Source organism: Anastrepha ludens, chromosome 3 (genome assembly GCF_028408465.1).
Source record: "Anastrepha ludens isolate Willacy chromosome 3, idAnaLude1.1, whole genome shotgun sequence".
Taxonomy (NCBI): Eukaryota; Metazoa; Arthropoda; class Insecta; order Diptera; family Tephritidae; genus Anastrepha; species Anastrepha ludens.
In genome coordinates, this window is record NC_071499.1 from 88,407,707 (window position 1) to 88,434,149 (window position 26,443).

The 26,443-nt window shown below is 36.6% G+C and overlaps 1 protein-coding gene across 1 annotated transcript in view; it reads right to left on the minus strand.

Moving 5' to 3' along the window:
* Positions 1–2,078: 2,078 nt before the first annotated feature.
* LOC128857595 (disintegrin and metalloproteinase domain-containing protein unc-71) overlaps positions 2,079–26,443 on the minus strand; it is a 287,365-nt gene continuing 263,000 nt past the window's right edge. The window contains exons 18-20 of the mRNA XM_054093346.1: positions 24,585–25,305; positions 19,081–19,377; positions 2,079–10,929 (exon numbers count right to left, since the gene is read on the minus strand). Of these exons, the coding sequence (XP_053949321.1) occupies positions 10,350–10,929; positions 19,081–19,377; positions 24,585–25,305 (1,598 nt within the window). The 3' untranslated portion in view covers positions 2,079–10,349. The remainder of the gene's footprint in view (positions 10,930–19,080; positions 19,378–24,584; positions 25,306–26,443) is intronic.

Here is a 26,443-nt window from a genome sequence, read left to right on the forward strand (position 1 = left end):
TCACAAGAGCAAAGCGTGGCAGCCCGTGAAAGGGCTCGGTTGGCAATGCGAAATGTCGAGTGAATAATACAGATCAACAAGTAGATCACTTTCGACGCACAAGAAGAGAATTATCAAGTGCTGATTTGAATCGAGCAGCGTTTCGATATGTATGCAACACTGATTACTACTTGCATCCTAGCGTTTGCATTAGGCCAATAAACGTCGTTTGCGAGTATTGTGGCACATTACTTAGCAATGGTCAAAGTTTTATCAGCACCGAAAATCATCATCTGGGACGAATGCACAATGGCGCGTGCATTAGAAGCACTTAACCGAACATTGAAAGATATACGCAATGACCTAATATGTTTTGGAGGCGCAATGGTTTTATTGTCTGGCGACTTCCGCCAAACACTGCCAGTAATTCCAAGATCAACGGCTGCTGACGAAATAAACGCTTGCCTCAAATCATCGAATCTATGGCGCTATGTGAAGAAACTTCAGCTGACAACAAACATAAGAGTTGCATTACTTAATGATACATCTACTGAAGATTTCTCTGAGCAATTACTGACTATCGGTAATGGTCGAGTACCTGTCGACGAATCGAGCGGATTGATTTCATTTCCTCAGAATTTCTGTAACTTTGTCTCATCGAAAGACGAACTTATCAATAAAGTATTCCCAAATCCATTGACTGTGTAATAAATGATGAAGCCACCAACTATCCATTTGAATTTTTAAACTCCTTGGATGTGCCTGGCTTACAGCCGCACAATTTACGCCTAAAAGTTGGCTCCGTAGTAATCATGCTTCGAAACATAAGCCCACCAAAATTTGCAACGGTACGCGTTTGGTGGTAAATAAATTGATGAACAATGTGATTCACGCGACGATATTCAAAGGAAAATTCGAAGGTGAAGAAGTTCTCATTCCGAGGATCCCGATGATCCCAACCGATCTTCTGTTTGAGTTTAAAAGACTTCAATTTCCGATCCGTCTTGCATTCGCCATGACAATTAACAAATCACAAGGCCAATCCTTTAATTCTCCTCACAGGGCCAATTATATGTGGCATGTTCACGGGTCGGAAAACCATCTGCATTGTTTGTTCTTGCACCTGATAATAAAATAAAAAATGTCGTGTATCACAAGGTGCTTAACTGAAGAGTGCAATCTATTAAAGCTTCATTGAAATATATACTTGATTAATAAAAAAAGTAACGTAATAAAATCAAAAATCTGCTTTTTATTGCCTCTAGGGCAAAACAAAGTTCGCCGGGTCAGCTAGTAATTCAATTAAAAGTCAATATATTTGCTTTTGAGCCTGAAAGAAGCGCAAAAATAAAAATTATTGGAAAGTAGATGTTTTTAGTAAGAAAGTAGCTGCTGGAAAGTAGATGGATTATTTAGAGAGAAATCTCTCGCTCTTCTTTTACTTTTGCTCTAATCTTTCTCGTAAGTTATTCAGCCTATATCTATTCTCATATTCTCGCAATAATTAGGTCGCGAGTTACATGTTCGTACAGATTCGAAAGTTTTTAATATAAAGTAAGATGACTTGCTTGTTTTGTTACCTGTTTTAACGGTGTTGCCAGTGTCTGAGCTTCCCAATTGACTACTCTATCTAAAGGCTCAACTTAGAAACTAATATTATTTCTAGGCATATTAAGTCCTATGTGCCTCATTTTGACAGCCAACAGTGATGGGTGAATAAAGACGCGAACGTACTGCTTAACTGGCTACCACTAGTCTCTTCTACTTCACATTCACGTTCGAAAGCAACAGCTAGAATTACCTTTTGCAAGTATGGAACGTACATTTTTTCAACTGTTTACAATATTAGGTTCTTTCACTTGGGAGTTACATTCAAGTGAGAACTCAGCAAAACCTGAGATTATGAATCAAAAACACACAAAAGAAAAAAAAAACATGAAAACTGAGATTATCAATAAGAAAAATTTTAATATTAATAATAAAAAAAAATTTAAGAAATAATACAATACTATTTATAATAATATTATTTTTTAAGTAAAATTAATTAAATTAAAAGGCTGAAGTCAGACTATTTTACAACTATTGCCTGAATTATTTTCTAAAACAATCAGCAACTCTTGCAATACTCTTATAACAGAATTATTATAAATTAGTGATCTTAGAAAAATTCGCTAGCAGGTAAAAAATTATAATACGAAAATTTTTAAATCCATACACAGATATATAGAAAAGTTATACCCGTTTCCTGTAAGTGGATTTTGTGACTTGGCTCAGTAGCAGATATTTAATGTAGTTTATCCTTACCAACTTGCGAATTTTGAGGCTCCAGGTAGTAAACTCGATAAAAATTCCGATTTCTTTAGATCTTTAAATTAGTTTTAAATATTCTGCTAGTTATGAATATAGTTTGGAATACCTTTTTCTAAGTCGAAAAACATTAATTTCCATATTTACGCAATAAAAAATCCGCTCGGAAGTGAGTAAGAAATGTTATACAGGGCCCGCCATCTATCGTTACGGATTTGAGCTAGATATTATTTGAAGAATGGTAACACTTAGCTGTCATCTGATTTGACAGAAAATTAGTTTTATTCTTCCGCTGAACGAAAATAGTTGTGTATACGCTCAAAGAATGCTGGGAAATATTGCGACATTTCTTTGAAAAGATGGCGCTACTTGCCACACAGGGAATGCTACGATCAATCTTTTGCGCGAAGATCGCATTATCAACCGAAATTATGATATCGTTTGGCCGCCTCGGAGCTGCGATTTGACGCCGTTGGATTTTTATTTTTGGGGTGCCGTCAAAGACCAGTATTACGCCAACAAACCAGCAACAATTGATGCATTGAAGACCAACATACGCGATGTCATAGCTGAAATACAGCCGCATACAATCGAAAATGTGTTGAAAAATTGGACCGATCGTATGGGATGGTACATGGCTAGCCGAAGCAGCCATATGAATGAAGTTGTGTTCCATCATTAACCGGAAGGATTGTACTTCAAAATAAAAAAAAAAACAAACAAAACACACAAAATATTGAGTAGTTGCTTTTTTATAGCATTTTTAATTCCGTAAAGTTATATGGCGGACCCTATAGAAGCCTTTCTGGACACTTACTTGTGAACAAATGAAACAAGAAGAAAACATGAAACTAAACACCGTTTCTTATTGTTGGATTTCTCGATTATGCTCAAGTAAGCAAATTTGATAAAACTCTGAATTTGCTCGAATTGTTTGTCAAACATTAGACATTTAAATTTTTAGTTTCACATTTTAAAATATTCTGCTAGTTGTCACCTTATTTTACATGACGGACTTTTCATTTGCATATCTATATTAATTTTAGTTTCCTTTTTAAAACTCTCGATAGTGTAAACGCGTTAAAACTCCCAAGTTCTTTATGTTATAACATTTTTTTTTAATATTCTACTAGCTGCCAAAAAAGAAACATCCTTTTTGGATGCTTTGAATTTTTATATTTAAGCAAAAAAACTCGCTCGCTCGCGAGAAAGAAACTGATGCGAACTTTTTCGAATACTCGTGTGTGCCGTGATGAACAGAATTTTAATATTGAAAACTCATTTGCAAATCAGTTAAATCCATTTCTGCTTATACACTCGTGACATCTCCGCACTTAGTAAGCGCGAATTCCAAAATTATTTCAATTTGTTTATTGTTTATTGTTTTTTTATTTATTTTTTTACTTTTTTTATTTAGTGAGTTTATGTGTTTCATTTGTACAACCTCGTTTTGCACTTGCCGAATATCAACTATGAAATTGTGTTAATGCTTGGTTTGCTCTTCGAACAAATGCTGCCTATGGTGAATAATTCAAGTGCTTCATACACATTTACATATACCTATGGTAGGCATTCCAAAATTTAGCCTAAGTTCAATCAGCAGCAAACACAATTTATTCCTACTTCCTAAACACATACAAATAAATATGAATATGTATGTATGTATGTATGTACATATGAGACGTATGCATGTATGCACTTGTATGTGTGTAGATAAATGTTTTAGAATATCATGCTATTGCATTATTTGCTTTGTATGTATGTATGTAAGTGTTAATGTTAAGATTTTTTGGGTGTAATTTTTTTGTTTATTTTTTTATTCCTAAGCATTAATAGTAAAGAGTGTGTGTGTTTGTGAAACGTCGATTCGTCCACTCTAAGTTCTCGCTACTTCATTTTGTTCAGAACTTTATACACCAATTGCACACAAACAACGACTGCAAAAGTTTGATTTTATTTGATTTTTTAATATTTTTTTTCCATTACATACATACAATATTAACGACGTCTTTTAGCAAATTCAATATTTTCTTTCATTATTCTTAGTATTATACAATATCATTCTTTTGTGTTTGTTGTTGTGTATTTAAATTGACATTTTAATGTTAGATAACATTACATCATAGTGTTAAATTAATCTAATTCGTCATCGTTTTTTTTTGTTGTTTTTTGTTTTTTGGTCTCACTTCGTTTTTTTATTTTTTTATTTGTTGTTTTTGTATATACTCTAATCTAATTAATATATGCTCATTGATGTCGGTTTTCTCTTTCGTTCGCACACACAGTTTGGATGGGGCTCATTAGTTATCGTATTTTCAATTTTCTCAGTTATTATGCTACAATTTATTAAAACAATTTTTTGTGTTTTTTATTTTTTATTCGTACATATAAAATTTTGTGTAGTGCATGTTCAAAAATGAAAGTGTTTCGTGTGAGTTGGATCCTTATGCAAATATTTCGATAAGCCTCGACGTACGTTAGGTTGCTGATAATAGAGTTCAAGTAATATTTCGACTACCCATAAAAGAAGAATAAACATTTGCAATAAAAAAAACGTAGAAATTGTTTTCGGACTTGCCTTAAACTATGTTGATTTCTTCGAAATGATTTTGAGTAATCAACAACTGCATGCCAAGCGATTTATTTTGACACGCCTGTCAAGATTGAAAGTCAAAATTATGTCCACTTCTATTGAACTTTTCTTATCAAACTTGTCCAAGAATATAATCGATTTTGCAATTTCTAATATACTGCTTTGCTTCAACACAGATACCATCGAGGAACGAAATTTGAAGAAGATGTAGTTATGGATCTCTATGCAAGCTCCATATTCTGCTATATAAATGGCCCAAAACAAAATTTAAAACTTGAAAGTAAGATACAAAAGATACTTAAAGCCAGAGCTCTAACTCAATCTCAGTTTTCGACAGCCTGATCACCGCGGTGTTTGTCCAGGTGAGTTCACAGCAGTGAAAGAAGCTGCGATTTAGTTGAATAACTTTAACTGCATGTAGTGACTTGTCACTCTGGTAGTGAGGTTGCTAACGACTGCTGCGAGAACAGCAATTTGACGACGGCCAGTTCCAAATTTGCTGGTCATAAAATGTTCTACGAATATAGTAAGGAGACGAGGTCACACAAATATAGCAGGTAACTATGCAGCAGATACACTGGCCAGGAAAAGAACATGAATTTTGAATATAAATACCTCTGCGGACAAAATGCAAGAAAATTTGTTCAAGAAGTCAACAAAAGATGAACTGCATGGCATATACGAGGAGTAGCACATCAGATCCTTTTCAGATTCAATGTGAAAAGATTCGAAACTTCCTCTTTTCCTTGGAGTGCTCTCTTTTAAGTCTTTTAATCGGAATTAACACTACTTGCTGCCTAGTACATACACGTGACAATAGGGTAACGATTTTGACTGCAGCTGTCGTAACGAAGAGGCATTCAGCAGAGATGGCCACTAATATAGACACTGTCTCCCACTGGTCCTGCACTGGTTCTGCACTGGCCCAAAACTGATTGTGTGATTTGTTGATGAGCCCCCTAAATATACTCATAGGAAAATGGTGCGACATTAACTTCACCTGAACAATGAATATCACAACGGACGCTATGAGCTTAATTAGATAACTTTCCTGAATAAGTAGGAAGACAGCCAGTAAATGCCACTTTTGCCTAGGGATGTATGAAGTCATAAAATATTTTTTCGAAATTATTCAAAGAAATATTGAAAGCTGATGCGCTTTTTTATTTTTATTTTCGAGTTTCATTTTCGATTTAAGCCTTTATAGCGCCCATTTTAGCGTAGACGTAATTAATGTTTGCACTTCGACCTTAGGATCTTGCGTGTCCTCTACAATAACTTATTCAGTATACTTTAATAAGCCCAGGATTAAGCTGAGCGTATTTTCTTGCTTCCGGCCGTAGGAGCCAACACATAATTAGTCACGCTAGAATGGAACAAGAGATGTTCGTTGCAGTATACTCCACATTTCTAATGGGAAATTCATTACATTGCCATACAGCATACTGATGATACTTGTCCCTAAGCGAATGGAGGAATGGTCAAGGGAGATTAGAGAAGTAATCTTCTTTCATCGAACCTGGATCTGTCCTGTTGTCCAACAGGTGGATACTCTGGCTCACCTATTAGCATTAATTGATATTTAGTTTCAACCTGATTATCACAATAATTGGTTTTTTCCAACGGTTATTCGACTTATGCCCGTTCGATATTGGATTATGCTATTTTCATTTGGGGACTTATTATTTATATAAATCGACTGAAATCTGTGCATAAGCCACCGAATAAGCTCTTTGTTTCATTGGATCTTGATATTTGTGGTACTAAATTTAAAATTTAAATCTCAATTAAAATCATTATCACGTAATAGTTTTGCTTTTTAACTCCTCTGTAAAAATTGTAAATCCATAGAGAAATTTAAAAGGAAAAAAAAATATTGTTATAGATCTTATTGAGACGGTGGCATCCTTAATAGGTGTTGGATATAGTCAGGATGCTGCAATAGTCAGGGTTCTTCGGTCAGAAATGGGGAAACATATTCAAAGGAGTCTTTTGAGGATTTTTCTAGGCTATTTGAGAATTTTGAAGGCAAGTGAAAATTACGTGAAGTATACCAGAATATTTTGGTACTTTTAGGAGTAGCTAAGCTTTCTTTTCGGTTCAAATAACTTGAACATGAGTATCATTAATTGTTATTATACAAAAGAGTTTTGCTATAAAACGAAGCTATGAATAAATACAAAATAACTGGAAAAATTAGAAGCTGAGTTACTCGAACCAACAAAGTAGATATCAAAAGTTCTTCATCACAATCAATACGCACACGGCTTAATGAATCTACTACTGCATTCTTACTGCTTGCATTTTTCAACACAATCTTCGTGCCAGCGATACAGTTGAGTAAATCTACGAGGGGTGCCTTTTATATGTCGGGATTTGGCAACCTTGGTGTTGCAATCTAGCAACTGACATCTGTATCGCAAAGTTTGACATTTTTTGGCTTTTACGTACTCAGAATGTTTTGAAATGCCAGCGCATTTGTGTTGTTTACAGTAACTTAAAGGATTCATCTCGGTACAAAAATGGAATTAAATCGTGAACATTTTCGTGCGATTATTTTTTACAACTTTCGACGTGGATTAACTCAGCAACATTGCATGGATGAACTTAATTCATTTTTTGGCGATGAAGCTCCATCAAGGGCTAGTGAATTTCGAGAAGGTCGTCCAAAATCAGTTGTTGTTCCGAAAACCATTGAGGCTGTGCGCGAACTGATATTGCAAGATCGTCATGTGACCTATCGTGAGATTGAGACAATCTTAGGCATTAGTGGGACCAGCTTACATTCAATATTGCATAAACATTTGACTGTCAAAAAAATTTGTTCGCGTTGGATTCCGCAGAATTTTTCAATCGCTCAAAAAAGGCTCGTGTCGATTGGTCGAAGGAAATGCTCAAAAAATACGATCGCGGGGCTTCGAAACACGTCTATGACATCGTGACAGGTGATAAATCATGGATTTATGCGTATGAGCCCGAAAGTAAACAGCAGTGGACTGTATGGGTGTTTCAAGATGAGCCAAATCCAACAAAAGTTGTTCCCGCACGAAGCACTTCCAAGCAAATGGTCGCCTGTTTTTTCGGAAAAACTGGACATGTCGCAACCGTACCACTAGAACAACGCAGAACAGAAAATTCTGAGTGGTACACAACCATTTGTTTGCCAGTTGTCTTCCAAGAAATTAGGAAAACCAATCGCCAAAGACGGATCACTCTTCACCAAGACAATGCGAGCTCTCACACATCGGCTCAAACAACTGCATTTTTGAGCACCCAAAACATCGAATTAATGGGTCATTTGCCTTATAGTCCTGACTTGGCACCGAATGACTTCTTTTTATTCCCGTACGTAAGAAACAAACTGAGAGGTCAACGTTTTTCGACACCTGAAGAAGCGGTTGCGCCATTCAGAATGCTTGTTTTGGAGGTACCTCATTCAGAGTGGCAAAAGTGCTTCGACAATTGGTTCAAACGCATGCAAAAGTGTATGGATCTTCATGGAGCATATTTTGAAAAACAATAAAGTGATTTTCGATGATTAAAATTTGTATTTGTTCTCTAATCCCGACATATAAAAGGCACCCCTCGTATATCGTGTTTTCTTGATAGTCAGTTCTACACTTATCTGAGCGACGCGAATTTATAACCAGCCACAGAAAGTCTTTTGAAGATTTTAAAAAATTGAGGAGAACAGTTGTTGTCATGATACTTTTGCTGAGTATTAAACAAGTGCGACTGCTAACTGTTTATTTCTTATTTTTGCGGGAGTAGCAAATATGAGAAATTACTCAAACAGTTTACTAACAAGAATATCCAAGAAATTTTCGACTCGATTCCTTGTCAACACCGCATTGACTCAGCCTCAATTACCAATTCAGTGAAGATATGTTGAGTGTTTCCGGAAACTTGAAACTCGGAGAAACAAACTGTACTGTCGCACAAAACAAAATTCAAAGAGTGACTGTGCGAAAAATTATTTCAGGGCTCGGTTAGAATTCCGTGAAGAAATTAGCAAACATTATTTAGGAAGAGTTATGCAAATTTTCATATGCTACGCTAATTGAGTTTTAAAGACATGCCATCGAGACTCCAAATTGAGTTTGCATAACTTTCAATTTGCGTGTGTATGTGTGTATTTCGTATAAGAATTTTATTTTGCATCTCAATTTGTTAATTTATTAATATATTTCACAGAATTCCATATGCATTCGCTATCTACAATAAATGTATCTATGTGTGTATGTATGTATGTATGTACATAAGTATGCAAACATGTATGAATTCTACATATGTAAGTACGAGTATGTACGTGAGTGTTAGAAACATCAATCCTGCTTAATGGTATCTGGCAACTGCATGCACGCATTCCCGCATACACTTGTGTATGTATGTATATTTACGAATTGTATGTGAATACATATACATGTATGCATATATGTGTGTATGCATGTATATAAAAATCCACACGTACGTGTACAGCAATGCCTGTACGAGTATGTGCAGCAGGGTTAAGGTTATATGAATAATGTATGCCTGTATGTATGTACGTATGTACGTATGCTTCCATGTATATAAGCACATATCCTTTTCGGCATGTAAAGAAGCTAATGGAGCCTGCTTAATATCAGTTCATATATACAATGGATTTGAACAACAAAAAATGCACACAAGAATTAATACATGTATATATATATATGTGTGTGTGCGTGTTTGTGTGCGGAAAAGATTTAATGACTTTGCGCATTGATTTTATTTTGTCTTGCACTAATATACAAATTTTGTTCTTTTCTTCTATGAATATGAAATTCGCATTTTAGGTGCTTAAAAAAAATGATACTCTTCACAAATTATACGCCAATTTAGATGAATTTTCCCATTCGCTTCTACTTTATAGATGTATGCATGTATTTATTAATGTGAATTTTTTATGATTTTCATTTTCATTTCATAACTTTAGTGTTGTTGTTTTACCAATAATTTTTCGTTTTCAATTTATTTTTTAATTAAATAACCTAAAATGCTACTTTGTATAAAATCACATTGCTCGGTTTCGGTCGATATCGCATTCGCTCGTTCCCTCGTTCACTCGTTTGCTCATTCTCGTGCTTGTTCTCGTCTAATCTTCGGCTATTTGCAGGCTATTGTAACTAATACATATTTTGCTGCCAAGGCCAAAGTAATGATTTTTTACTTGGCTTGGGATTGTACACACATATGTATGTATTTGTGTACTCGTATATCTGTATTACATTTGCTTTATGCTGAATGTGAATTCCAACCAACACAACAACAAATTCTTCAAATATTTTTTGGCTTCTTAAAAAAGTTATTTCTTTCTTATAGTTTGTTTTTGTAGGTATGCAGATATTATCTACTGTTATGTGCTTTACAGAATTCACTATTGTTATTGTTGCGTATGTGTTTGCTGTTCTAGTTGTTGTTGTTGTTGATGTTGGCATTGATATTTTCATCAGTGTTTATATTCCGGATATCGACCATTCTCCATTATTTGTCCTGATTGACTGTTGTTGCTGCTGCTGGTGGTGTCGCCTTGCTGCTGCTGCAGCTGCATTTGCTGCTGATGCTGCTGCTGATGATGCTGATGCAGTTGATGCAGCTGCAATTGCGCTTGCTGTTGGCCTGTATCGGCTGGAATAGGCAAACGACGGCTGAGCGGTTGGATAACACTTCCACTGCTTTCCGTCTCCGTTGAGGGTGGCGAGGGGTAATAGTCCCTCTGATTTACATTTATACCATTTGGCACGACCCCCAAACCCATTATAGAGTTGCTGTTGGCTGCCGATGCTGCTGCGGCCGCCGCCGCCGCTGCTGCTGAAGCCGGTGCCGAGGATGGATGATCGCCGTGGTGCTGGTGCGGGTATTGATGATGTATAACAGTACTCGTTGTAGCCGTTGACATTGGCCCGACGCCGCTGGATTGTTGGGAATCCGACATTGTGCCGGATTGCGGTTGATCCAATACCACGACGGATACCACATCCTCACTCGCCCACCGGGCTAACTGTTGTTGAGCTTGAATAAAGTCATCACTAGAAAATAATAATCATAACAGGAACAGCGGTACACGGAATAACAAAATTAAAAATTGGATCGGGGATATAACCGAAATTAGATCGAAAATGAGAATGAACGAAGCGAAACGAAACGAAACGAAATGAGCAAATGAAAATGTAACACAAAAAAACGCGAAACAATAGTGAAATAAAGCACGAAAATTTTCACAAAAGGTAATGGAACGGAACGGAACCAAACCGATACCGAAGTAGAACAAAAGTCAAGTAAACGAAACAAGAATGAATGGTACGATATAAAATAAATTGTGTGGATTATAAAAATAAATGACTCGAAATAAATATAAATAAATAAGAGTGGAACGATAGATCATCATGTTATGAGGAAAGCAAGAATTTGTTGAAAAGTGAAAAAAAAATTCCATAAAAGTTATGCGTCAGAAAGGCAAGCATGAACGCAATGTAACGTAAATAAAATGCATAAAATTAAATCAGAGTTATACAGAATGCAGAAAATCCAAACGAAAATGAGACAAAGGAAAACAACAACAAAACCAATTAATGAATATCACAATCCACAAACAGACAAACGTGAATGATTAGCATTCATATACATATGTATACATAGGTACGTATGCATGTATGTATGTATGTATATACGTATGTATGTACAGCAGCACATGGGTAAGTGTATACGAGTATCCACATGTGCATCTGGAAGTGAGCGTCTGGGCGTGTATGTATGTGTGCGCGCGTATTAGTTAGCTTCGTACATATTTACAAAAGTGAAAGGTATATACATATATACATCTATGTATGTACATAGCAGAGTTTCGAATGAATAATGATAGGCCACATTCGAAGAATATGTAAGTATATATGTTTGTATAGATGTGTATGTGTGCATAGAAGCGTAGGATGTAGGCAATGCAAGTGAAAGGATATGAAGTCAGAGGTGCGAATGAGGCGAATGTTTGAAGTGAATTATATGGAATGTGATAAGAGTTAATTAATGAAAATATACAAATGCGAGTATACGTGAATGTACGTTTTTAGTTACACAAACAAATCAACTGAGAATAATGACATTTTGCGAAGATGAGTGCGATAGATGAGACTATGAATATTTATGTATGTATGGTATAGTGATAAATAGATGAGATCATGCTGGATAGTTGATTGCCGTAATGGCGCCGAAAATGTATATATATGGAAATGTATGTATGGTCATACATACATATGTGTATGTTGAGAAGTGGGTAGATGTACTTGTGTATGTTATAACAAGAATGCATCATAGGGGAATAGTTTAAGATGTGACATTAATTTATAAATAGATATAAATAATTGTTGAACGCCCCTACTACTTACTATGGAGATATACGATTTCTTGATTAATTCAAAAATGTTTGGAGAAATAAAAGCTGCTTTCGATTCACCACTTCTCCGTTCGATAGAGAGTTTTGCTGTTCGCCAAGCGAGATATTTTTATGCGGAAGCATCTTTTTTTTAATATCTTAGCTCACAAGCGACATGCTTAGGCCCCAATGTACCATAAGTAGGGATAATTTGGTTTTCTTATTTTTCATCATGAGTTTATTCGTTCATTGCCCATTTGTATATTTTTGGATGTTTTTTGACTCGATCGCCTTTCATTGATCAAAATAATTGCTTTAATGTTTGTTTTATTTGGGAACTGACATAACTAAAATGATAAAACTATATGCAACGTTGGATTCTAAGGAAATTTTTGTTTTGTTCATTACTTGCTAAGTTATTGATGAATCGAAATCAGATAATATAATAGCAGCTCACGCTTTATTTTTTAGTTGAAATTCTGTTAAAAATTAATAAGTTTAACATTTAATTATAAAGTTGAGAATACGTTTTTATGCCATCGGAATATATTCGTAAATACACAAAAACAAAACATTATTTTGTTGTTAAAAAGACTCCTCGTAAAACCATTTAAGGTTCGAAGTCCGCCTAAAACTGTAGGTTCCTCCATTTGTAAAACAACATTAAGACGCACGCCACAAATAAACGCGCATTATAAATATATAAACAATATTGTATAATATATATTTGAAGGCGTTATGTGCTGAAACTCAATAAAAAAATTTTAAATTAGATACTGAAGATATTTGAGTACATTCGCATAGATTGCTGAGTGAACTTCAAGATATGTCAATACCAAACTTACTGACAGTGTCATCGCAAAGCTTGACATTTTTAGTCCTAATCGCGCACTGAACATTTTGTCACAAGAAAACTATTTGTGTTGGTGACAAGTACGTGAAGCATTCGTTGTGATAAAAAAAAAACAACAGCCAACTAACTTGCTTACACTTCAATGATGAAGCACCATTTCGAGCTACTGCATTTCATTGGCTTTCTCAACTCTATGCTGGTCGTTGTTCGGCACAGGACGCATTTCGTGAAGGTCGCTCAAAATCGGTTGTTGGGGCTGACGAATTCAATGTTGTGAGTAAACTGATATTGCCATGTGACATATCAAAAGATTGAGGAATGCTTGCCTATAACTTCCACTTGCATGCATTCAATGTTACATCAAAGTGTAACTGTTTAAAAAAGACTCGTCCTCGGGGCTCTTATCGATTGGTTCAAACGAATGCAAAAGTGCGTTGGTCTTTATGGAAAACATTTTGATAAACAATAAAAGTACAGTACCGAGAAAAGGTCTTTACGACTTTGTCCAATACTTGATTTCCAAAGTCCATGGTGTCCAACAGTAATGTGTCCTCCACATATTTGGATTCCTTTTGCATTCATGCGTCATCTCAATGGCTCAAATATTCTTATGAAAATGCCAATATGCTTAACGCTTAGTGCTGCCAGATTTCTGGGGAAAAAGTGCAAATGAGATTAGCACAGAAATGAGTTTTGATTGACATTTCCCAATGCCGGATAGGTGTAGGTCTCAGACAGGGCGACTTGCAGTCACGTGACTACTTTAACTTGACTGCGCTGTTAGTTCTACTTTTTCCAAACTGGATAAAGAGCAAAGCGAATAGGTTGGGTGGTGAACGAGGACAATACGAAGAACCTCCTGTCATCAAACAAAAAACCGGCCCCTCGCGTATCGGTACCCACGTCAGTATTAACAGATACGAAGGATTTCGAGGTTGTAAAAGACTTCGTTATTAAGGAACCAGCATTAACACAGATAACAATATCAGCCTTGAAATCAAATGTAGAATCTCTATTGCCAACAAGAGCTACATTGGCCTAAGTAGTAAATTGAGTACTAAATTTCTCTCTCGTCGAACAAAACAAATATTTTTTAAGGCTCTAATTATGTGCGTACTACCTTATGGCGCAGAAGCTTGGACGATGACTTCATCCGATGAGACGTCTCTTGCACATCGGCGACGGTGAGTATCGTTGGCGATGGAAAAATGAGCTGTATTAGCCGACATAGACATAGCGCAGCGAATAAAGTTCGAGCGGCTACGCTGGCTGGATCATGTCGTTCGAATGGATACAAACGCTCCGGCTCTGAAAGTATTCTATGCGGTACCAGTTGGTGGTAGCAGAGGAAGAGGAAGGCCTCCTCTGGGTTCGAAAAATCAGGTGGAGAAGGACTTGGCTTCACTTTCTATGTTCAACTAGCGCCGACTAGTACGAGAAAGAAACGACTGGCGCGCTTTGTTAAGGACGAAGGATAAGTGTAGGGGGTCAAAAGTTTACTAATCAAGTTTTTGTAGTTTTCACCTTTATTATGTTTATTGTTTTTATTCAAATATGCTAGTAACAAGTTGTTTCTCTAAATTGTGTTCCAATCGAAAATGTCGCTTAAGCTAGAGGACAATGTACAGATATATGTATGTTAAAGCAATATTGGTATGAAATTCATGAATTACAAAAACAGAAATCTCGGCTGATCATGGGAGCAGAGTAGGCTTGTGGTGAATGGCTATCAGTTAGTTGGTCTCTCCCATTGTTGACACAAAACATAAAAATATAGAAGATTTTTTGTCTAATAGCGGTTGCCTTTCGGCAGGTAATGAAAAAGCTTCAAGGGCATAAAAAGTCTTTCCTAAAACCATCTATCGCATGCAAATGCCGACGATTCCTCAACGCACCCCTTTGTAAGCATTAAAACAGCTGGTTGATAAACTTACATGCTTTGTTGTAGGAGTTTTAGTGCAATGAGTTGCGAAGGAAAACATAAATGTGTCATATGCTCATGCGCTTGAGTATGAGGAGATTTGTGTTAAAAATTAGAGTTAAATTTTTAAAAATTTAAATTTTTCAGTTTTGTCATGGGTATTTATGTGACACTAGGGTGCAGTCTAATAATAGAGGTGTTCGTTTGAAGAGGTTACACTGTACTACAATTTTCTCAAATAAAAGCGAAAATACGTTGCTGCTCAAAGTCCAAATATGCCAAAGACTCAGTATTTATGAGAAGCCCAGTTCTTCTTTTCAACTCGAAAAACGTGCTACTGAAACTTCAAATAGAGTCAGGAGTTAACAGTGAATTTACTATGCCGTTGAAAATATGTGATTTCTGGGCTGCTGTAAAAGTTTACACCGGAGATAAGGAAAAATGTCAAAGTTCGAAGTAGAAGATTTGGAGTTATTACTCAGTGAAATGCTTATGCCAAAGGTAAGAAGACCTTGTAGAAATGTGGAATGTGACACAAACACCTGTTAGAATAGGAATTCACATAAAGACGTGAAACAGGCGATATTGGATATTAGAAATGCTTCTTGAATGCTATGGCTTAACTATGCGCATAACTGGCGGCTGGGCAAACAAATTCATTAGTTATGATAAACCTGAACGCAAAATTTCATATGAAAAGCCCGACCAGTCTTACCTATCGATTATCGAAAAATGCTCTTTCAGGAATACAGTTAGTTAAACCGAATGCATACGAAATTTAACTGATTTATTTTTTTATCTTAAACATTTGTTGTTAAAGTACTATAACAAACCAGAGAGATATGAAAGGATTAGATTTTCTGATGGAAGATATTGAGTAATATTATCGTTGATACAATATAGTGAAAAGAAAGGAAAATGCTTCTCTCTTCTCGCCTTGTAGTTATGAACTAATAGGTAATTATTATTTTGACTAAATATTTTAACCAAACTGTTTTCAATAGATGCGCTCAAACTTTGATGGAATGACCATCTTGGTAAAGTTACGGATGTTAAATTTATTATCAAAATCAGTGCTCTGCTCGCCAAAGCTTCCGTGTGCCAACGTCAAGAAGAAAATTATATTCGGTGATGACGCTCATTTCTTGTCAAGTGGCTTTGTAAACAAGCAAAAGTGTCGGATTTGGAGCAATAAAAATCAATGAAACATGTATCAGGAAAAAAGTCATTATCTGTTATGTATTTTGGTCCGTGACTATCATATGCATTCGGCATTTCTTTAAAATTGGAATGAAAATGAGCACTTTATGCACCGAAGGTCTGTTGGAATGCGACACCTACCGTGGAGTCGTGGCAGCTACGTGAGCACAATTAACAATATTCCTGATGCAATACCGTCAAATGCATACGAAAATAAGTAGGGAAGGCTAAACTCGGTCCGGACTAAACTTTACATATCTGCACACGGCGGCCCTCGTGTCCGATTGGGTTGGTGCGTGACTACCATTCGGGAGTGCGTAGGTTCGCATTCCCGTGCATAGAACAGGAATATGATAGAAAAATCTTCTTCTAATAGCGGTCACCGTTCGGCAGGCAATGACAAACATCCGAGTGTATTTCTGTCACGAAAAAGCTCGTTATAAAAACTATCCGCCGTTCGGAGACGGCTTAATGGTTAATGGTTGTAAAGGGTTAAGGTATGGCCCTTTAACACTGCGATCATATTGATCTATTGTGCACCCTATGCTGTCTATTGACTGTTAAGTATGCTTATGAATTGTACCAGCTCCTTCTGAGGGAGTGATTGAAGGTCTTCATCTGTAAGCATGAACTTGTTTGAAAACCTTTTCCTTCTATGCGTCAACCCCGGACATTCGATAATGAGATGTACTATAGACTCCTCATCTTCGCAGCAAAATCTGCAGGTTCTGGTGTTAGTTATGCCTAATTTATGTAAGGGTTTGTTGCAGGTGAAGTGACCCGTGAGGGCGCCTGTGAGAGTGCGAATGCTCTTTTTGTTTAACGTGGGGGCCATGTTAGCTCTTTTAGCGTTGAAACTTGAAACGGAGACGGCTTACAACTGTATATTCCTTCATTTGTAGAACATCAATGCGCCCGCCACAAATAGGAGGAGGAGCTCGGTCAAACACCTAACTGAAGCACGGAAATTTAGTCTTAACACAGAAAATTTGGACGCAGTTTTTAAGAGACCGCAATGATATTTACATTGAATCTGGTGAACAGTAGGGGAGCAAGTTGTCTTCTTGTTCTAAATTGGGCATTGCATCTCTCTTTGTTTTAATTTCATTGGGTTCATTATTTGTATAAAATCTAAGTAGTTTTTGTTCATTTAGAACTGTGATACCACTTTTTTTTTTCTTTTTGAAAAATCACGGTTATATGGCAATTGTGTGTGCTTATTGATTGACTTCATTCATTTTCAATATCAAGTTATCAATATCTTAACTGTACATTAAGGTGAGTAAATTTCGTAAAATCTTCAACGGCCCAGCAGACCTTTTTAAATAAAAAATATGTGTCGAAAAAAAAAAAAAATTCTTCGCACCAAAGAAAAAAAAAAAAATTCGAATACTTTGGTCAATAATAATCTTTTAATCAAATTCGTATTAATTAAGGATAGCTGCTTTTAAAAACTTGAGCACTCAAAGTAAACTTTAGAGCTATGCTGTAGTGGGTTTTTTTCTTAGATGTTCATGAGGAGCATATTCCAATGCTAGGAAAAAAATGGACCCGCCCTAATCGTCTTACATTTGTACTCAAAAGCACAAGAACACTTTGAAAAATAGATTGTCGCTGACAGCCTCTTCCTCACATTCCTTCTCCACCACACCGATTACTTTTTAAAAGTCTCTCAGTGCTTTTTTCATTTACTTATCTCTCTATAAATATTTAGTAGTAGAGGCGTTCCTGTTTAAATTTTGGGCGCACAACAGATATGTTTGAATGTACGAACTCATAGCTATAGGGTACTAGTTGGGTACTTTGTTGTTTTTTTTTTTTTTTTGATTTTTCATTTCATTTAATCAACTTCTATTGCTCCTCTAAAGGAACAACACTAACTGTACTAAATTAATTATATAACAATTATACTCAAGTGTGGAATGCATTCCATTGGTGGGTTCTAAGTTAGCTTACAACGTCATACAACATATTCACTGTATTCTATATATGTATGCAATATATTTAGGTATTTGTTTACGTTAAATTGCTTAAGTTACTCATTACATTTCAAGTGTATTTTACAGTACTTAAATTAATTTTAATTAGTATTCGTATTCTTTATTTACTTTAAAGGTTTTTTCGGTTTTGGTTTCAGTTTACAACACTACCACTACAGTTACGTACAACGAGTTAATTAAGAAAGGAGAAGTTTTAACTCAAATTGTGGAAAATTTATAAAACAAATCGAATCGAATCGAATTCAGGTAAATAATCAAATAATAATTACATAAGTATTTCTGAAATAAGGAGGCGTAAATTGGGGTCTCAATTCAGATTACGGGCATAGGTTTATCAGAACTGATTGTGGTGGCTGGATTTGGGAGTTCAGGGTAGGACGTTGGATATCTGGAAGAGGGTGGATAATGTAAGCCAAAGGCTGTACGCAAGGGTTAAAGGATGAAATACAGAAATTAAGTCAAATTGGAATTTGGATATTTGAGTTTGCAAGCGACAGTGGGAGCACTACTAAATGTTTGGCTATTAGCTCAGGATTTTGGAATGCAGATGGACCGGGTGGGATGTAACGTATGGTAGTAGTGGGATTTGGTGGTATAGTTGTTGAGGAATTCTATTAAATTTTGATAAGTTGGACTAAGTTTTTCATTATTTTTTTTTTAGGTAGATACACTAGGATGTTGAGTTTTGGAGTTTGGCTTCTTCAAAATTACCTTGGATATGGTTACAAGGAATGTAGGAGTTGGGATATATACATATTTATGTATGTATAGAGGCAAAGAGGCACAGAGAAAGAGAGAGAGCGTGTGTGAGCGAAAGTGAATGTAACGAGTACCTACCTCTCACTGTCGGGTGTTTCGCGCGGATCGAGACGTGCCTCTACCACCGAACGTTCGTGGTGGTCGGCACTCTCGTAAATACCCTCGTCGTCCTGGTGCAAGTGTGTATGCGACGAGTGATGTGATGAGTGTGGACCGTGCGTGGCATGACCGTGGGCGTGCGAATGATGCGTATGGTGGCCAAAAGCATGAGGTGAGTGCGATTGATGCGATGGATGTCTACTAGCTGCTTGTGGATGTCTGTACCTTCCGTAGGCGAAGCGCGACTCCTCGTCGGAGCGCGGGCGCAAACGACTGCTGTAAGACGGATGTATTGTTGCAGTTTTCTGTGATTGTGCTAATTGCTGATTTGAGCTGCGATTCAACAGAGACGGATACAACACATATGTAGGTAAACTATGCTCATACATATGTCAATGAGATTACATACACACATACACACACTCACAAAATTTACGAGCATTTGTGTTATGTGACAAACCATAATCTAAATGAAAAAATTATAGTAATTTATAAAAACAATGTGTCGAACAAAACATGAAAAAAATCTATAGCTCATTTCGTTGCAATGAAAACCGCTGAAATTTCTACAATACAAACGCGAAGTAGAATAGTTTGTGCGTGACTACCATTTGTTAGGACCCGAGTTCGGAACCTATTTTGGGTATGAGAAACCAAATGAAACGTAATTTTTTCGGCCTTCCGAGTGTATTTCTGCCTTGAAAAGAAGCTCCTCATAAAAACCAGCTGCCATTCAGAGGCGGCATAAAACTGTAGGCTCCTCTATTTATAGATAAACATCAAGGCGGTGACAAAAAGTGGGAGAAGGAGCTCGGCCAAACACCTAATAAAGAATGTACGTGCCAATTATAGAAGGAGATTTGCCATTGTCTGCTGAGGAGCGACCGCTATTAGAAAAAAATTGCCTACCATTTGGTGTTTCTTCCTCGTAATACGTTTTGTTTTGTTTGATTTCAGAAAAAAAAAATCGGAAAAATTAGTAGTTCCTGAAGAAACCAATATTACTTAAACCGTTTTGAAAGTACGATTGTAAATCCGCAGTTTTTTAATGGCATTCCATTCCACTTACAATAAATATTTTCCAAGTTTTTCACTCATCTTGGAAAAGTTCCGCATCTGTCAATAATGCTATTAAGTTCCGGAGCATTTTTAATAAAGAGTATGGGGAGTTTATGTAATGTTGGTATAGATGACCCTTTTAGTTTTAATATTATATTTGACTATTGAGCGATGCGGTCTTTAAAAGTCTTTATCTAAGCTTGTTAGGACAGGTCGCCTCCTTGTTTGAGGTTCCAAAAAGTACTCATGCTTGCTTACTGCCAAAGATTCAGTGGGCTCCGAAGTTTGATCAAAGCCAATAGCAACCACCTATAAGTAGATTACCCCCTGTACAAGTTTGCTAGTCAAGCGATATTGTTGGCATAAAGGTAGGCTACTGAAATGAACGCATGATGCGACTCTATGATAAGAGTCTTGCTGTGAAGGGGGAAGCAGTGAGCATGATTATAACACATGAGCGACGCGCGCTTTTATTTAATGATTCCATAAGCCTGTTAAGAATTTCATGCATGTGGTCAAAAGGAATGAAATATTATGCACTCAACATAACTGAAGCAAATATGCCGTGCAAAAAGTTGTATTTTTGAAAACAATATAAATTGCTTTCAACTTTTGAAGAGAGTCTAGGGAAAAGTTTATTTTTAATGGTGCATTTTTTCATGGATTTAAAAAGAAATCTACTGCTGAATGCGGTTAGCTATCATATTCTTTTGAAAGTTTGGGCTTATACTCGATTAAATATTATCTGACCATCATTTAAATTTTATTTTAGCATTTATGATAATAAACGTCCTGATCCATTGAAAGTATTCGAAAATTATTAGTGGATGCATTATTCGAAAAATATCAGACCCAAATGCAAAAAATACTTGAAGAAGCATACTCACTTATGGAATTGATAATAGTTCAAAAGCCAGAAAATTAATGCCATACGATATGAAACGAAGTAGTAGAGCTTTTCGTTGAGTTTTACAATTTTTGCCAGGAGCAGCATAAAGTATTGGGTGAATTTTAAACTGCTTGAGAACTATCGATATCGGTAACAACGGTTTTTTTCAGCTGATAATGACAAACCATGTTAATATTTATGTTCACTAAGTTTGGCAAGTCATCATGAACTTTTTAAATATGTTCAACTATGATTGGCGTACGATGCCAGTAGCAAAAGCTATGAATCTTTCGATAGAGGAATAATTCTGAGCCACCTGTTGTGTCCAGTACGATTACCCCAAGCAAAGGAAAACTCATTACCGCGAGCACGACTCAGATCTTATACCAAAACCACGTACTCATTGCTTGAAGATGATGCCTTGTGTTTATGTTATATGATCAAAAGAGCGACTTACATTAAAGGTATAAGTGGAACTTTCCACGACTGAAATGAGTGAAAAAGTAATGCTTCAGTATAAAAGTGTGCGACTGAATGTTGTCAAAAAACCTACTGCATGGTGTTGAAAACCTACTTTGGTATTTGAAATAGTCTGCTTGATGTATTCTCCAGATGTAAATGTTCTTTTTCTTTACCGATATAGCGACTGAAAACCGTAGAAGGAAGTGCCGACAAACAGGCGCTGCGGTGGAATCCGTTTTGACACAGGACGAAATGTAAGCAGGCCATGAACCACCTGACGCCATTCAATGGATACTGCAATGAATGCGAGCTGCAATGAACTTGGAGTCCTTGCATAAAATCGGGTTCGATAGTGAAGAGGGGTTGTTGACGCCCTATGCTCCAACTAGAAGTAAGAGGATATAATATACATATATTTACTATGTACCACTCATTCTTATTGACGATGAATGGCAGCGTCTCAGCGATAGATTCTTGAAAGGCTGAAAACGATGATTTTTTCGGATTGGAGTTTTCGAAATATGGGAAAAGCTAGTGAATAGCTATCTATTGTTGATTTAGGTAAATATATTTTTGCACACAAGCATCCACGATATTCCAATATTCTTGTAATGTGTTAACGGAGCAAACATATTTGAATTATCTCGAATTTTTTGATAAATATCTGAATTTTAACGACTTTCACAAAAGTTATAGGCAACTGGCCGAGCTGTATTATTATGAGCCTTTCAAACATTTTTCTGTTTTCGTAGCCGTTTTTTTACAGCTGACGGACACTAAATATAAAAAAAAAAAAAAAAATACAATTTATTAATAGGACTATGAATAAGTTCGTGCGGTTTTTTTTCGAAATTTGAAACTTTATTGACGTAAAATGGTTACAAATTTAATATTCAAAATATTGTCCATCGCTTACTACTACTTTTTCCCATCTTTCTGGCAATTCACGGATTCCCTTTGTGAAAAATTCGGTCGGTTTTGCCGCAATCCACGAATCGATCCATTTTTTGACTTCATCGTAATTACGGAAGTGCTGGTCAGCCAGGCCATGTTGCATCGATCGGAAGAGATAGTAATCGGATGGCGCAAGGTCTGGACTATACAGCGGGTGGGGTAGGACATCCCATTTGAGCGTTTCTAAGTATGTTTTGACCACTTGTGCAACATGTGGCCGAGCATTGTCATGTTGCAAAATAACTTTGTCGTGTCTATCGGCGTATTGCGGCCGTTTTTCTCGCAGTGCTCGGCTCAAACGCATCAATTGTCGTCGGTAGACATCCCCCGTAATCGTTTCATTCGGTTTCAGTAGCTCATAATACACAACACCCAGCTGGTCCCACCAGATACACAGCATAACCTTCAGGCCATGAATATTCTGCGCCGACGTCGATGTTGAAGCATGGCCAGGGTATCCATACGTTGCCCGACGTTTTGGATTGTCGTAATGGACCCACTTTTCATCGCCAGTCACAATTCGATGCAAAAAACCCTTTCTTTTGTGCCGTTGAAGCAGTTGTTCGCATGCCATAAAACGGCGTTCAACGTCTCTTGGCTTCAATTCATACGGCACCCAATGGCCTACCTTTCGGATCATTCCCATGGCTTTTAAACGTTTGGAAATGGTTGATTGATCAACTCCCAAAGTTTTTGCAACCTCTTCTTGCGTTTGAGCCGGATCTTGATCGAGCAATTCCTCCAATTCGGTATCCATGAACTTTGGCGGCGCACCCTCGCGTTCTTCGTCTTCCAAGCCAAAATCACCACTTTTAAAGCGTGCAAACCACTTCTGGCACGTTCGCTCAGATAGAGCATGCTCACCATAAACTGCCACCAAGATACGATGACTTTCGGCTGCTTTTTTCTTCATATTAAAATAATGAAGAAGAATTCCCCGCAAAAACACATTATTTGGCACTAAATTCGACATTTTCAAGTGTGGTAAAAATATTGTTGTTAACGCTTCAAATAAAAAACTTATACTGACGTTTGTGCCTTACGACAGTAGCTCTCCAATGAATGTTTGGAAATGTGGATCGATGGAATAATAATCAAGTTACGCCATCTGTTGTAAAACCGCACGAACTTATAAATAGACCTATTAAAATGAGCTCGATTTCACTCGAAAACCAAACCAAAGTAATTAAAATCCATTACGAAAATAGCAGATTTGTGAAAACTAACTGAGCCATAAGATATGCTTTAAAATATGTACAAAAATCTGGTTTATTTTAATTGAGTGCGATTTTCATTGCAACAAATTGTGGCTGAGGGTGATTATAGGTGCCTATTTTTCAATATAGAAAAAAACTCTTTACTACTTTAAGCTATTGGAAGTAACTATTTATTTGTATATATATGTATATCTTCTTATGCGACGAACACTCTCTCAACGAGTACAAATCTATTGGTGCGAATGTGTATGTAATAGTACCAAATGGGAACCAACCTTTATCACACCAGATATTCCAGTCTAAATCCTGAAAGAATATTAAGAGTTCCAAATACTTAGTTTAAGTGCAATGTGTTTATCATGTATTTTGTTGTTATTGTTTTTTAGTTTTTTGGTTTTTTGGATTTTTGGTTGTTTGTTTTTGTTTTTTATTTTTCTACTACTGGAAGTCACGATTATGTTTGTAATATCAGTGGTAAGTATAGGAATACAATTTTATTTATGTGGCATCAGTTAAAGCGGGTTGCAGCATCTCACTTACATACATTCATACATACACACATACATATATGCACGAGTACGTGTAAACTATTTATGATCACCTAATAACGAATATCAACTAAATTTTTTTATGGAAGCTTTGTTCTATCCAAAAATAGGCACCTACAGCCCCAACATACAAAATTCACAATAAATTAAAAAATTTAAATATTAAATAAATACAGCATATACATATGTATGTATTATGTATTGTATTACTGAAAACTCGTATTAATTGTTTAAATGAAAGTAATATGTAAAAACATTATTCATAAACGCTCATTAAGAATCGGCAAAAATCAGCAAAAAACATAAACGAAATCGAAATTGTTAAACGCATTGTATTTGCAAAACGTTACTAACCCTTGCGAGGATTCACTACAAGCGGCGGAACTATCTAATCTATAATGGCGATCGGCTTCCGTTTCGGACATTCGAATGTCCTCGGAACCGCTAGGACTCATGTGACGCGACGAATGATGCTCCAATTGTCGTATCAGATCTTCTAAATTGCGTATACGTAATGGCCCAGTTGAGGGTGCATCATCATCGTCCAGCGGCGGTTGTTGCTGTTGTAGAGTTGGTGGCGGCTGATGCAACTGATGCTGTGATCGATGATGATGCAATACGGCACCGGCATGCCCACCAATGCCCGCACTTTCGATGAGCATGTGCGCTTGCGCTGGATCGCAGATATTTTCGCGTGAACTTGACTTGGAACCGCTAGAGCGCTTATACGGTTCCACGCTATAGCCAAGTTGTGCACTTTGGCAATCTTGCAGCGTTTTGCGTAGCATTTCTTCGCTGAGGCTGCCGCTACCGACTGGCGTATTGCCGGTGGCGGTGCCACGATGTGAGGCCGCATTACGTAACGCCTCCAGGATGTCTTCGTGATAGCCGTTGAGGGACTTGAGTGTGCGCTCTACTTCGGAGACCGCTGCACCACCGCTGGTGGAGGCGCCGAGTGCACCGTCCTGTTGTGTAATAAGCTCGAGATTGTCGGACTGTACATCGTCACCCCATTTGTCCTTCAACTGTTCACTATGCACAAGCCCATAGCTGTGCTTCTTCAGTATGCCCTTCTCTGTTGGCGTTGTTGTTGTTGGGCGATGCGTGTTGATTATTGTCGTTCGATTCATTTGTTGCACGATGCGATGGTGTAACACAATGGCGGGGAAGAGAAAATCAGGTATAATATAGTATTTTATAGATTCTGACTTTTATTTCTAAATTGCTGGTGCAACTGGGTGCAAGTGCGTGCAGCTGAAAGTGCTGAGAGTACAGAAGTGATTGTGCTGACGTTCGTTAGAGTGCGCGAAGCAAGACAGAAGACTGACTGAATTCAATCTGTGCAGATTAGATATTTCTGCATGTGCTTTATGTTGATCATAAAACGAGATTGCCAAATTTTTTTTCAACCTGCGGAGAGCTTAATCCAGCGCCAATACCAAGGAAATTGTATAGCATGCCGGGACATTCCACTTCCTATTTCTCAAAAATTGTTTTTCTATTTATTTAGTTATTAAAAATGTTATCTTCATTTGGACATTTTGGACATAAAAGCATTTAAATTTGAGATAAGTAGCAGAAAAGTTTTTTTCTGACTAACAGCTTTGAGTTGAGCTTTGAAATTATTGAAGGCGTGACCGCCGATGATTTTAGTATTTTGGATGATGATTGATAATGCTTTTAAACATGTGTTCTGTGGAATTTATACTGAAATTCTGGGTTAACTGTCACCACTTTTGATTTATAAAACAAGAGGCCAGCTCTTGTAATAAAAATGGGATGTAAGCACACCATTCAGCGATACATTTTTATATTAAAAAGTTGAGAAGGTATTATTTGTAAAATCAATATGAAGTACCTTGAAGTTTTGACATCAAAATTTATTACATACACAAAATTAAAAACATTATAACTCTGCCATTTTATAAGATACTTAAGGGCAGCTTTACGGCTATGGTATGGAAAGTGTTTGATTTCTGGGCACGTAATTAAAAAAGTTAGTCGAAAATGAAAACAACACATCGATAATAAAAAATACAAATTTAAAAGTGTATAATCGAGTAGTAAAACCAATCGATAATTAACAAAAAATAAGAACCGAAAATCGATTATTTTCTTAGATAAGCGATTTTCGGGCAAAAAATTATCGATTAAAAATCCCTGTCACGAAATCGAAATTAGAAACAATAAACTGTTGAACATTTTTAGTTAAC